The sequence below is a fragment of the Xenopus tropicalis genome, chromosome 1 (genome assembly GCF_000004195.4).
Source record: "Xenopus tropicalis strain Nigerian chromosome 1, UCB_Xtro_10.0, whole genome shotgun sequence".
NCBI lineage: Eukaryota > Metazoa > Chordata > Amphibia > Anura > Pipidae > Xenopus > Xenopus tropicalis.
Window position 1 is genome coordinate 100,144,037 of NC_030677.2, and position 15,713 is coordinate 100,159,749.

Here is a 15,713-nt window from a genome sequence, read left to right on the forward strand (position 1 = left end):
TCTCTTATAAAGGTTATGGAACTCCACACAGTATAACACACAGCTTAGGTCTATATAACCCTCTTCCTTTGTTGACTTGTTTCTCCAAGCAAACAATATCTTAGATCCTTTATGTGAACCTTCTGTATAACTTCCTCTATTTTTACCATTTAAACATACATCAAGTGTGCACATAGACACATGACAAGCATGCAGCGGTAGGAGGAGACAGGATGCTGCTGTGGTCCCAGCACTCACGGAGTTAACGCCCTCTACCTCTTCCTGTCTGTCAGTTTTGGGGTAGTGGTTGTCCAATTAGGAAACCGCCTGACATCACATGGCATCTGACAGCAACAGTTCTGAGCACCAAGCACCAGCTTTCTGAAAACCCTAAAACCTGCCACCCCCAAGGAGGGGTGCAGGACCTGGAAAAAGGGGTCTGAAATCCAGTATCGTCTATGCTAAGGGATATATTTGTGATAAAACCAGGAAAGATATCTATTCCAGGATGTTTTCAAGGAAGAAGCGGGAACTGATGAAAACCCCGTCCTTATCAAAGAAAAGCAGAGCAGGAAGCCCAGCACCGCAGAATGTAAGTTTTGTTGTACCTAACTTTGAATACAGCATAGCATTAAGCTCATCACATAGTGTAACTTCCTACACAGCACCTAGGTTTAACAGTAAAGTTTCCACTACCATATTGTAATATGTGTCTCGGCTCCAAGCACTCATTCTCATGCACTTCATGCACTTCAAAAAATACACTACAGGTATGTGATCGATTATCCAGAATGCTTGGGACCTGGAGTTACTTTCATTAGTAATTTTGTGTAATTTCACCATACCTTATGTCTACTAAAAAAAATATATATTATTTTGCCAATAACATGGATTCATGCAGCTTAGTTAGAAGTAAATACAAAGAACTAAGTTTATTATTACAGAAGCACAATAAATCATTTTTAATTTTTTTTTAAAATGGACCATGGAAGATGGCGTTTCTGTTTCTTTAGAGTATTCTGGATATTGGGTTTCCAGATAAAAGATCCAATACCTGTATAATGATTTGGACCAGCACAGTGAAACATTAAACTAATTATATGAAATGATATTGCTATAAATGGTGCATAGTGATGTCATCATCTATAACTGGTACTCAATGATATAATTTGTTGTCAGAACAAACTTGCTGAAACTTGTGCATAATTTGAGGATATTAAATATTACATCAAAGTTTCATGACCTGCATAAAAACACTTAGGGGCAGATTTATTAAAATGTGAGATTGGAGCTCACCACAGAAAAATTCACTCACTCTATTCTTTCCTATGGGATTTTTAGAAGCGTATTTAGCAAATGGTGAACTCTAACTTTCTCCCACTGGTAAATACACTTCTAAAAATCCCATAGGAATGAATAGATAGTGGGTGAGTTTTTGTGGTGAGCTTTAATCTCTCACTTAGATAAATCTGCCCCTTAGGCTGCGTCCATTAGACTCCTTGTGGCCATCTAATAGCCTTATATAGTACAACAGAGATGCATTAGCTCAAAAATCTCAAAAATCTCATGACATTTCCAGCTGTTGCTGTTTACATACCTTCTTTTCATCCAGTGTGCTGCCACACACAGTATAACAAACTCCAACTGCACCCTCCAAAATAGTGTTTACCTACATTTATACATACTACTTAAGGGCACAAAAACAGAGACAGCAGACTCTGCAGTTGGTTGGGGGACAAGAAATTTAGAGGGCCTGGTGGATGTCCAGATGTAAAACAATATATGTTTTTTTAAACTAGCGAATGTAATAACTTTTTGTTGAGGCGTTTAGTAACTTTTAGTTATGTTACTGCTTTTATACCATGCCCTTACACCTCTAAAATTCCTTAAATTAGGAGCTTACAAGAAAAGAAGCTACGGACTCCTCCAACGATTTGGCATCTAGCCCTCCTTCAAACAACAGCCCAATCTCCTCTGGGACGTTAAAGAGGCCTTCAAGTCTGAGTCGTCATGCTAGTGCCGCAGGCATTCCTCTCTCATCTCCCAGGGGAAAGGCCACTAAGCCTGCAAGTACCCCAAGTCCTCCAGAGAGTGGGGAAGGTCCTTTTATAGAAGTAGAGGACATCTCACAACTTTTGGGGGATGTAGCAAGATTTGCAGAAAGGCTTGAGAAACTTCGGGATGTTGTACAGGATGAAGGTAGGTAACCTAGGAGAATGAGCATGTCAGTGGAAGGTAACAAATCACTGCTCGAGCAGTGCACTTTCAATCCTGGGAGGTTAGGAGCAGTGACTGGGGACCCAGCCTTACCTCCTAAATATTTCTGGAATCCCAACTTGAAGCTCAGTAAGGTTAAAATTAGGGTTGTAAATGAATTTGCTGTTCTGGATATTATTGTGATTATTGCTGAGTGGCTAATACAGTCATTTTCATATTGCTGTAAACTTGTTACAAGTTACATAGTTACATAGTGTTGAAAAAAGACCCATCAAGTTCAACCCATCCAAGTAAACCCAGCACACACAACCCACACCTACCAATCTATACACTCACATAAACTATATATACAGCCACTAATACTAACTGTAGATAAGTTATGGGAGCCCTGACCAAATGTCTGACCTCAGAAGGGAGCTTGATATTAAAAATAAAATACTGACATAACTACCAGAAGCCTACCTGTGGTGGTTTGTTGTGAGTCAGAAGTGAAATAAAAAGTTGCTGTCATAGAAAGATGCTAAAGAATTGAGAGAGGATAAAGTAAAAAAAGGAACATTTGTGAAGGTTCTCATTATTCAGGTCATGGTTTTCCTGTAGTAATAAGTCAAATCAACTGGACTTTTGAGTTTATAAAAAAAGAAGCAATTGTCTCAGATATACTCCTATAATACAGAAATAACCAGAGAGTGGTATCCTAGATAAATGTGTGGTGCCTTACAGGAAGCTATGCAGTTAAAAGACTACAGCTTGTATGACAACTGAAGATGCTATTAAAACACACAGTGTCACAAACTAATATTTAGGTTTACAAATTATATTTCATTAGGACATATAAAAACCCTATTGTTTAATATAATATTATTGCTGTTAAGGTAATATATAGTACAGATATACATTCATCAGCAAACCCAAAGATACAGATTACATTAGGCCCTAAATAGAAAGATAAGTAATACAAATACTATAATAATCATAGCTATAATAAAAAAAATCTAGCCTCACAAGCATGTAAATGTACAAGTCAATCTGCTTTCTGGATACCACAATCATTGTCTATAGAAACCTGGTAACGGTTGCAAAGTTACAAAATTGCAGAGTTGCTTAGAATATTTCTGTGTATGTCTGTGTATGTATATACTACGGGGCCCATTTATCAATGTACGATTGGTTACAATTACAAAAAAATCGTATTTTTTCTAACTTTTAGAACTGTGCGTATTTTCTGAGATTTTTTCGTTATTTTCCACAACTTTTTCATGCTTTGACACAATTTGTGCGACAAATTCCTATTGTTCGTGCTTTTGCGACAATTCGTTCGACAATTTGTGCGACAAAATCAAATTTTTCATGCTTTGCGACAATTTGTGCGACACAATCGTATTTGTCACAACAACTACGAAAGTTCTGAAATTTTTGGATTGAAACGAAAAGAATCGTATTTCGTGATTCGGATTTGTACTTTAATGAATGGGCCCTACATGTTAATTTGAAGTGAGCATCCCCTTTGGGCACCTTGCTAGAGACCAGATCCCATTTGTTGCCAAGAAAGGCAGAGCACATTGTAACTGTTATATTTAAACTCAAGTATTATATTTCCCTAGTTGTGTTTGTTCTTCTTCCTCTTGGGTGTGTGAGGATTTTTAAGCCATGCCCTTTAACCAGTGTTCCATATATTTTTTGATAATGACGAATGCACAAGGTTTGTTCTGAGCACACTATTTCAAAGTCTCTGCATAGTAAGTTGGGTGGTTCCCTGCAAATACTGAATTATACTTTCCTTGGCTGCTCAGGAGAGCCAGCGGCACTCTGCACTTTGCAATGCTAGATTCCAGCCAATCCATATCTTGTGGGTGGGCAGCAAGTATTTCCTATAACTATAACAAGTATTTCCCTATAACTGAAGTAAACTATATTTGCCTCCCTTAGCTGGCTGTGTATAATAGTAGATGTAGTAATGTGTCCATCATAGCTGTTTTTACAGTAAAAGTCACAACAAATACTGCAATGTCTGACAGAGGATTCTGGGACATGTCATTATTGGAACAGTTATGCGATCAAAGTTGCAATTATTTGATAATCCCTCAAATGAACAATTATGAATTTACAAAAAAAAAAAAAAAAATATTTTTAAATTCATTGCTGTGTAGATTAAGGGTAGTCCTATGTGAGATTGGTAGTGTATAAGACTTCATTAGAATTATGTTCAAAACAATTGTTTTTGTATTTTATATACAAAATGCATATGCACTTTTTCTAGTTGTATTAACTTGTCTGCTATACACACACCCAGCAGCCTGAATCCACTGCTGCTAAGGGTGCGATGTTTAGATCTATGACCAGCAAAGGAAGTGCCCTGGGAATGACAGGAGAACAATAGTCCTACAAGCGTCAGTATCCCTTTATTAGATTATAGTTTGGCATATCCAAGCAAATATTCTACAATTGCTATTATAATCTGGCAGGCTACTGCCATTGCAAAGAATTTCTTTCATAAGTGATTGCAACTCTCAAATCACTATATATGCCATAAGCATAAAAGTTAATATTGTGGTGAGACAAACTCACACGGAAAAAAATGAAGGTATAGTGGTTGTCCTAATTTACTAAGGCAGTACAAACTACCAGAACCATTACCAAGCATTGCTGGTTTTTGCAAGCAATGCAGCTTTCCTTTTTGCCACAGTAACAGTGGGTACCTACAAACAGAGAACTTAAAGTTTTTTACTAATACAGGCACAGATAAATATCAACGCTGGTAAATTGCATTTGAGCTGTGGTGCTGCTTTTTCACACCAAACATTGTTTTAGCACACAAGTCATTAGGCCCAAGTGGTGTGGCCACCTTACCCCTTTATTTCAGCCACATATTGAATCCACATCCTGCAGGACTAAATAGCAATTAATTAAGGTGCATGCTGCAGACTGAACTGATTAATGTGCAGCCATGCAGCATGCACCTAAATAAATAGCTAACTAACTATGCAGGATGTGGATTCAATATGTGTCTGGTATTTAAGGGATTGTTCATCCATGAGTTAACTTTATAAACTGTACAGATTAATATATTCTATGACAACTAGCAATTGGTCTTTATTTTTTATTATTTGTGGGTTTTTTTTTAAATTTCATATTTTGTTTAGCAACTCTCACTTTGGAATTGCAGCAGTTATCTGGTTACTAAAGTTCATATTACCTTAGCAACCAGGGTGTGGTTTGAATGAAAGACTTGTATATGAATACTAGAGGACATGAATTAAAAAATAAAGTTGTAAAGAGTTGGAGAAGAAGGCACATCATTTTAAAATAATAAAAAATAAATAATTAAGACCTAATGAATGAAGTTGCTTAAAATGGCCATTCTATAACATACTTAAAAGTTATCTTAAAGGGGTAAGGTGGCAGCCCTACATGCAAGTCAGTTGGGTGTGGAACACAACACATATAATGAACCCTGGAAGTATGACCTCCTCAAGAATTGTGATAATTCCAGAGTACCCTGAAATCTGTGCCCCCTGTACTTCACACAGCTGTGTGCAGTTCATCAAAGCAGTCTGAACAGCATTTGCAACCTGCAAGTAATATGCATAGATTTAACTGCCTTCATAAATAGAATTTAAATGGTGCAGGAGTTTTATGCAATAACAGAAATGTAAAATATTATTATTTGCCTCAATTTTCAGTTTTAGATAAGATTTATATTCACTGCAGTTTTTAAACAATTGCTTCACAAATATACTACAGTGTGGGGTCAAAACTATTTATAGATGTGAAACAAAGTGCTAATCAATACAGAGAACACAGACACCTGAAGCTGTAAATCTTAGGGGCCCACCTTGCAAACAGGGAAATATAATAAAAGATTTTCCCTTAATAATTAATAAATGACACTTCATTTACCCAGGAGCATTAACCCATAGCGACCAAAAAGATGTTTGTTTTTGAACAGGTGGCCAGTAAATGCTACCTGCTGATTGGTTGCTATGGGTTACTGCTCCTGGGAAAACTTCATACCTTTTATTACATTACCCCACTAGTTTGCTGACATCTAGTAACTGATAACAATCACGTTTCTTTTCAAAAAGCTGACCAGTAAATGCTACTTGCTGATTGGTGGCTACAGGTTACTCACCAAGTAACAAAATTAAGACCATTTTATTACATTACTTTTTATTCTGGAATGAACTTTCAGTTTGCAGTAATAGAACTAGAAGACTGCCATACAGTTAAAGAATTATTAATAGATAAAAGGGTGAGAATCTCTCTATTGCTTTAAAAAAATTGCATCTTAGATTGCAGCAATTGTTTGAACAGATTCATGCATTGCATATGTTTAGGAATATTCCTAGGTAAAGAGGATATTTTGAGGATAAAAAAAGAGATTCAAACATAAAAATATTTTTTTCTAATGAGGATAACAAAAAGGTGCAGATGTGGGTGGGGAGTGCAGACTGAAGGAGGCCGATTTGTTGCACGAGGGGGGGGGCAGCTTCCTGAGGAAGATAGATTCTCATCTGACTTGTTTCCTGTTTACTCAATTTCCAACTGACTTAGAGGGGGGAGGGGGGTAGAAAATTATTTAGCTTATTTCAGGCAGGAAGGGGTTAATGTATATTACATGTATATGCACACATAAAGCACATGACATTCAGTTTTTGTATGGGGTTATATAAAAATCATAACCATGTGATCTTCGCGAGGGTGAGGTTGCACCAAAGGTGGTTTAAGTAAATCTCCTATGAAATATCCAACTTAGTAATTTAATGTACAAAGTAATGTGATAATGTTTAGTCTCAACATGGCACAATAAACAATTTGTAGAGCCCAGTCATAACACGAGATATCATATGTCTGGACTTAGCTGCCTGCATATTCTTTGTACATACCAGTGAGTTCAACAATTAGCCTGCCTCTTCCTATTACATGTGTCTCCTTTCACCATCATCACAGTGTCTCCAGCAATGTTTGTATAACCCCCAGAGGACTGCCTCTTCTCGCCACAGTCTGCTGTAGGGTTTTCATGTCATTTGTTGAACACATACTGTATGGCAACAAAGAAAACAGTGTGTTAATTACACTGCATTTGGCTGACAAACAGCCACAAATATGTATATCTGTGTATATTGCACATACTACCATAGCAAATATTTTTGGGCTGATTTACTAACATGGGGGTGCTAAATTGCAGTGCAAACATGTTGACATTAACCCTTTTGACACATTCATCATGCATGATGAATGCATGAGGTGTAAAAAGAAACATGTCCATCTAGTTCAAACTGACATACCTGGTAACATACCTACACTGTCCTGTGTGAAACCCATGTCACTGATTAGAGAAAAAGGATAGCTGAGCTGCCTTTACCTCCAGTGTGACGATTGACAAGATTTTTTTTCACTAGAATGCAATACACAACATACAGCAGTTCTGACACCTTCTCATAGCACATGTGCTTGAAGTGTGAAGAAACAGCTTGCCACCTCATGTCTGTAAAACACCAAAAAATATTTCAGTGCTCCTTATTAATAGTTCAAATGGAATCTGCTTTGGTTTTCATGCAAATATCTATCAAAACTGACCAGTAACAAGTCCTGCAGCCTATATATTGTATTGCTGTTTAGTTTTAAAGGAGAACTAAACCCCCCATAAGCAAAAGCCCCGATAGTCTGCCTTCCATTTGCCCCCTTCCTGCTCTTTCCCTGCAGAGTCTATTAGATGCAAAAGTGTCCCTTTCTAGATTCTGAGTAGCACAGAGTACTTCCCAGGTGCCATTTTCTAGGTCTACAGATTTAGTTTGACACTGAGATTTGTGGCACATGCGCAGTTGGAGCTAGTTCAGGATTAGAATATCAATAACCTTGTGTTTTTTCACTTTCTAAACAACAACAGTTTAATGCATCTAATCTCAAGAGACATTCTTACGTTTTTTGTAAAGACATACTGGTAAATAAGGTGCCAAAGAGCCTATACGACAGCCCTATTATATACAGTAGGTATACATAGAGATCAAATATTGTACAGCATCTTTTTCATAGCTAAAATCTTTCATAACCCCAATACCCTCCTTTATTTTAGGAATATCAATGTAAAGTACTGGAGACAAAAAGTGTTTGGCATATTTTAGATGGGCAGGTACTAGTGATGGGCGAAAAAATTAGGCAGGCATGGATTTGAGGCGAATTTCCACATTTTGCTATTGGCGGATTTTTTCATGAAACAGGCAAACAAATTTGCCGCACATCCAAAAATTGTTGCTAACGTCAAAAGAATTGTCGCACGTCAAAAGAATTGTCGCACATCAAAAGAATTTTTCGTGCGTCAAAAGAATGGTCTCGTGTTAAAGAATTGTCACATATCAAAAGAATTGTTGCGCATGTCAAAAAAAAAATTGTTGTGCGACAATTCTTTTGATGCGAGACAATACTTTTATTGACATTTTCGCCGTTTAGCAAATTTTTCGACATTCAAAAAGATTTACAGATTTTTCAGACAGAATTGCCCTTTATTCTGCAACAAATCTACATATTGTGTAATACAGGACAATATCCTTTAGATAGTTCTCCATCCATGAGAAACTGGGTCCTAGGATATTATATGTGGCCCCTGTGGATTTACCTACTACAGATGTCAAGCCTATAGGCTTGTATTTGCCTAACTGAGGTTGCACATTATAAAATTATAACATTTAACATTATGTTCTGAAATATGGCTAAAATGTATTTTGGGATTCATCTTTGCAAGTAAAGCAATCATTCCACCTTTTCTTGAATTCTGTTGTACAACACTTTGATCTTGAATTGTAGAGTTTAAATGCTTTCCTATTGCTTCCTATTAACTTCCAGGTTTACTACTCCATACAATATCTGGCTAAATAAAACTTCTTATTAATAAAGGTGGCCATACACGGACCAATTTCAGCTGCCAATATTGGTCCTTTAGACCGAATGGGCAGCTTATCTGCTCAGGTATGGCTATCTAGATCGGGTAGGTTTGAGTGCATCTGCTCGTTGATGTTGTCTTCGATCCAGCAGAGCTATGCCCATCGTTTTAATTCGATCATTTGGCCCTAGGGCCAAATTAGGGCCCTATTAGCCTGATATATTGGGAGAAGATCCGCTCACTTGGCGACCTCACCAAACGAGTGGATCTTACAGAGCAAGGCCACCTTAAGTCTTGCTCCAAACTTGCGGCCTTCATTTACATGAGCAGTCTTTAATATACTCCTACAATTAACTTGTCTGTTGCCTTACAATCTATAAAATGTTCATATGCATACAACATTAATACAAATTCCATACTATGATTTTTTTTCTTTATACTGGGTTACAAACCATGCTAAACATATCGTGAGTGGGAAAAAAATGCTCAGACCAGGCAAACAAAATCAATGCAGTTAAACTTAATAATACAAAAAAAACCTTTGTACTTCTTGAACTAAATACAGGGTCAAATAGTTCCTTAGCTATTGGGTTTCTGATTAAAACTAAATTCCAGATGGGTCATGTTTGTCCCAAGGGAAAATCTCTCTTTTCCAGTGCCTTTTTAGTACCAATCAGGTCTCTACACTGCTACATCATCTCCCCTCACACTGAGCCATCAAACAAGTTACTAAATAGCTAATTAAACCTCGGATAAGCACTGCCCTGCCCTTTAGATTACTTTGGAGCTTAGATAAAATATACCTCCCTTTTAACAGTTTACAATAATGACATGACCCCTGCTTTTAGTTTTAAAAAATGGCATAGCCCTTCATATTTACTAACCAGTCATGATACCATCCAAGCAATACCAGTAACAAATAGCTCACTAATGCCATTAAATCAAGCTTTTACTTTACTTTTGTGTCTCCAATTAACTAAAAAGTGGAAGAAGGTGTTTAGATTATTATCCTTATGGTGACCTGGGGATAGATGGAATTTATTATCACAACAATGCAAGGCATTTAAATATACATTATCCTTTAGGTGGCAGTAAGGCCAGCAAGCTAGGCAGATGTCCATATGGTTGCAACCAACTGAAAAACTAAACTATTAAGGGAAATTAACATAGCCCTTCAATAAAAGTACAAAGGAAGTTTCAGATATTTTTGAACTAAGTATATTTCTTTTTCTTTTTTTCTTTAGTAGTGCTCATCTTGCTTTGTTTGTGTTGATTGTAACGTAAATGTAGTTGCAGGTGTAACTGAAAGGCTTTCCTTGTGTTTTTGCGTGAAAATGTTTTTCATTTGCATTTAAAATGGTGCTCCTCCAGCAGGTGCAAATGCCAAAGCCTGTGGTTTTATCAGTTCTCGTTTGTTTAAAATAGCTAAATTAAATCTTGGTGACATGTGAATTGAAAACAGAATAAGTAAAAAGATTGTTATATGTATATCTGCAGCTTTTACTGATCACTCCACATGCCCTGTATTGATACATTGATTTTTCTTTTCTATAGTCTCTCTTTTTCAATGAAATTATTGCAAGATATTACCTGACAGCATGCCTGTCTAGTGGGTTGAAGACATTTCAGCCCCCCCTGCATAAAATAGTACAGGTTTAAAGAATAAAGCTGTCCATGATAACAGATAAAAGCTGTTATGATAACAGCTACTCTTCTGTCCAAGTCTCCAAATGAGATTGTTCACAGTGGGCCCCATACATTGGCCACTAAGCTTCTACCGTAACTTGGTCAAGAGTAATGAATGCAACCAAAGTTTGCTGTGCATGGTAAGTTGGTGGCATACAAAGATTCCCTTCTCACACAAGTCTGGCCTAACAAAAGCATATTAGCTTGCTAGACCAGACAAGGAACTGCACACTGTTGGGTATTTAACCCAAGAGACAAACATAGGCTGAATTTAGTTTTTCCTTTGATTGTCTGTATGTTTGATTATATTAATTAATTGTTAATCTGAAGACATTCAAGGCTGGTTTATATTACCAAACCAGCAAAAACCAATCAACAGGGGCAAAAGGGTCAGGATTAATGCCACGGCTGATTCCCCTGCCACTTCTTTATAGAGTGGGGATCCAGATGTATTTCATTATTGAAATATACAGGGTCTAATAAACTCACTTGTTTAGAATAAGATGGGTAAAAGACAGTTCACAAGGTCACAGAAACCCTATTAAAGGGGAACTTCACCCAACAAAACAAGCTTTTTGAAAAGAAAACATAAATTCAAGCAATTTTGTAATATACACCAATTTAAAAATATACAGCTTTTATGATTTTTAATGTAATAATATGGTTTGGAATAGTTACCTAAGCCTAGCCCCATGTTCTCCTGCTGATCTGGCTGGCTACTGTGAGACTCAAATAAACTAAAACAGTAGTGGACTGTCCTCAGCCTGCCTTCAGCCTACATCCTCCAAATCCCACAATTTCCTGCACACGTGATGTCAATAAGGAAAGGAACATCACAGTACAATGCATTGTGGGTTATGTAGTTCCTACATGCTGTAACCTGTGAATAAGTTGTTATAATTTGTTACATGCAGAAAGAGAAGAGCTGATTTGCAGCTGGTTTTCTTCATGTAAATACAGTATTTATTCATACCTTTTTGCAAATTCCTGTGCATTAGTTTCAGTTTGGCCTACATATGTCAGTTATATTGTTTTAACTCTGCATTGTTGTAGGAGGGAGGTGTGTAAAAAATAGGACTTCTTTGCTTTTTAAGCCAAATACACAGAAGTGCGTCCTTTTTCAGCTGGATTTGGATTCGTCCAAATCCATGCTCCTGACTGAACTGAATCCGAATCCTTAAAATCACGTGACTTTTTGTCACATAAACATGGAAGTTGAATTGTTTTTGCCGCCCAGCGTGGTGCTCTTTAACCCTTCCGTATCCCAATTTGCATATGCAAGAGGGAGCAAAGAAATTAATAGCCTCTATATTTGAATTTGATTCATTAAATTATGACAAAACTGCAGACAAAGAGTGTTTGGTATGACAAATGAGGTCTAAATCAATATAATAATTTTCATATATTCACATATATTCATATATTCATAGACATATATAATTGTGGACCTATGTGCTTGTCTAACCAGTCATGTCACTGCTGTCTAAGTGATTAATAAGCCTAGAGACAGGTGCAGATAGAATGGTAGCTATCGAAGGCACACAGAATTCTAATTGTGGTCCTACAGGTTAAACAAGTGCTTCATTCGAAATATTTTGCAGAATAAATAACAGTTAACTTTTAGGTTTTCTGAAAAAAAGTAGGGAAGGCCAATTCACTAAACTGAGGGCAAAGTAAAAAAAAGTAAAACTGTGATTCACAATCAGGTTTTTTCCCCTTGAGTGCAAAATAATCACAATCATGTTTTTTTTACATACAGTGGTGTGAAAAACTATTTGCCCCCTTCCTGATTTCTTATTCTTTTGCATGTTTGTCACACTTAAATGTTTCTGCTCATCAAAAACCGTTAACTATTAGTCAAAGATAACACAAGTGAACACAAAATGCAGTTTTTAAATGAGGGTTTTTATTATTTAGGGAGAAAAAAAATCCAAACCTACATGGCCCTGTGTGAAAAAGTAATTGCCCCCTGAACCTAATAACTGGTTGGGCCACCCTTAGCAGCAATAACTGCAATCAAGCGTTTGCGATAACTTGCAACGAGTCTTTTACAGCGCTCTGGAGGAATTTTGGCCCACTCATCTTTGCAGAATTGTTGTAATTCAGCTTTATTTGAGGGTTTTCTAGCATGAACCGCCTTTTTAAGGTCATGCCACAACATCTCAATAGGATTCAGGTCAGGACTTTGACTAGGCCACTCCAAAGTCTTCATTTTGTTTTTCTTCAGCCATTCAGAGGTGGATTTGCTGGTGTGTTTTGGGTCATTGTCCTGCTGCAGCACCCAAGATCGCTTCAGCTTGAGTTGACGAACAGATGGCCGGACATTCTCCTTCAGGATTTTTTGGTAGACAGTAGAATTCATGGTTCCATCTATCACAGCAAGCCTTCCAGGTCCTGAAGCAGCAAAACAACCCCAGACCATCACACTACCACCACCATATTTTACTGTTGGTATGATGTTCTTTTTCTGAAATGCTGTGTTACTTTTACGCCAGATGTAACGGGACACGCACCTTCCAAAAAGTTCAACTTTTGTCTCGTCGGTCCACAAGGTATTTTCCCAAAAGTCTTGGCAATCATTGAGATGTTTTTTAGCAAAATTGAGACGAGCCATAATGTTCTTTTTGCTTAAAAGTGGTTTGCGCCTTGGAAATCTGCCATGCAGGCCGTTTTTGCCCAGTCTCTTTCTTATGGTGGAGTCGTGAACACTGACCTTAATTGAGGCAAGTGAGGCCTGCAGTTCTTTAGATGTTGTCCTGGGGTCTTTTGTTGTCTCTGCGCTCTTGGGGTAATTTTGGTCGGCCGGCCACTCCTGGGAAGGTTCACCACTGTTCCATGTTTTTGCCATTTGTGGATAATGGCTCTCACTGTGGTTCGCTGGAGTCCCAAAGCTTTAGAAATGGCTTTATAACCTTTACCAGACTGATAGATCTCAATTACTTTTGTTCTCATTTGTTCCTGAATTTCTTTGGATCTTGGCATGATGTCTAGCTTTTGAGGTGCTTTTGTTCTACTTCTCTGTGTCAGGTAGCTCCTATTTAAGTGATTTCTTGATTGAAACAGGTGTGGCAGTAATCAGGCCTGGGGGTGACTACAGAAATTGAACTCCGATGTGATAAACCACAGTTAAGTTATTTTTTAACAAGGGGGGCAATCACTTTTTCACACAGGGCCATGTAGATTTGGAGTTTTTTTTCTCCCTTAATAACGTAAACCTTCATTTAAAAACTGCATTTTGTGTTCAATTATGTTATCTTTGACTAATAGTTAACGGTTTTTGATGAGCAGAAACATTTAAGTGTGACAAACATGCAAAAGAATAAGAAATCAGGAAGGGGGCAAATAGTTTTTCACACCACTGTATTCATATTGTTCTATTCATTTTTAATGGGTCTGAAAATCTCGAATGGTTTTATAAATTGGGAAAATAAATTAATAAAGTTGTTAGAGACTTTTCTCTATTCTCTATTCTTTATTAGATTCTTCTATAGAAATGTGCCACCTTTTACTTTGTAATGTAACATGAAAAGGCCTTAGGGCTCGTAAAGACGAGCATTTCTTCCAGCGCTACCCTTTAGTGGCACTCTCCTGTGTTCCACCACAAGAACAGGAAGAAATGGTAATGGACAGGGATTGTGTCAGCTTTTAAGCTGTATGGATGCCTTAGGAGTTCTGCTCCAAAGGCCATTTCACATTGCCTGTAATAGGAAGCTTTAACCTTAAGCCGACAAAAAATTGTTTTTGGACCAAGAAGAACCATTCTTGTACATCATGCTAGGTGTTATATTTAATATAAAGCATAAGTATTATTTAATATAAGGGATAAGTAAATATGATGATGTTGTGTAAATATTAAACATATGCAATTCTTATGTATTAATAAGAATAATACAAAGTAAAAGCATATGGGAACTACTTATATTATGGATAATGCTAAAAGAATGAGGCCAGGGTATGTCACCAGAAGTGGCTGAAATTACAGATATTTGTTATCAGGTCTCGTGCACACAAACTTGTCCCTTGAATTGTAGGATAAGCAACATTACCATTGATGTGTGTATAAATATTATGATTGTTATCTATTTTATTAATCGATTATACTGGTTCATCTGGGGTTAAAATGCTTATTATCTATTTCTGTAGTATTTATACTGGCACTTCTGGGGTATGTGGTGGAATAATGTGGGTGGTATTTAGGAGTGTGTTCACAAAGTACATCCCTTCCAGCCTATCCAATCCCCACGTGGCTATACCGGGACTTATATGCATGTGGGCAAACATTTTTAGCAGTGCTGCATGGCAGATTGTCATGATTTATACTCTCTAATTTAACAGCCCTCCTAGTTATACAATTATATAAATTGTGAGCGACTTTATGGGCTTCGTTAATAAATTGATTTCTTACAAACTTGGCACCTAGTTGGCTTAGTCTTTTAAAACAGGTTGTTTTGTGTGAAATGACATAATCTTGATTTCTGAAAGGGGTGAAAAGGGGTAGTTCATCTTTAAGTTAACTTTTCATTTGTAAAAGAATGGACAGTTTCTAGCAACTTTTCACTGACCCCGGTAGCCCAAAAACTATTGCTCTATAAGGCTACAATTATAATATTAATGTTATTTTTGAATTACTTATCTTTTTACTCAGGCCCTCTCCTATTCCTATTGCAGTTACTCATTTAAACCACTGCTTGGTTGCTAGGTTATTTTAAACCCTAGCAACCAAATAGCTGCTTAAATTCCAAAATAGAGAGCTGCTAAGCAAAAAGCTAAATAATTCAAAAACTACAAATAATGAAAAATGAAGACCAAATACAAATTGTAATTATCACTCTCTATGTCATAAAAGCTGAACAACCCTTTAAAGTGCAGTGTGCAATTTGCAGAAAAAATGTAGGATTGTGTCCCTTTTTTGCACTTTGTCTGGAGACAACAGCACTTTGGCACAAAAGTA

General features: G+C 37.0%; 1 protein-coding gene across 2 annotated transcripts in view; it reads left to right on the plus strand.

Moving 5' to 3' along the window:
• Nucleotides 1-307: 307 nt before the first annotated feature.
• The window catches only part of arhgap45 (Rho GTPase activating protein 45), a 47,623-nt gene continuing 32,217 nt past the window's right edge, over nucleotides 308-15,713 (plus strand). For both annotated transcript variants that reach the window (XM_012967502.3, XM_012967529.3), the window contains exons 1-2: nucleotides 308-571; nucleotides 1,875-2,178. In XM_012967502.3, the coding sequence (XP_012822956.2) occupies nucleotides 488-571; nucleotides 1,875-2,178 (388 nt within the window). In that variant the 5' untranslated portion in view covers nucleotides 308-487. The remainder of the gene's footprint in view (nucleotides 572-1,874; nucleotides 2,179-15,713) is intronic.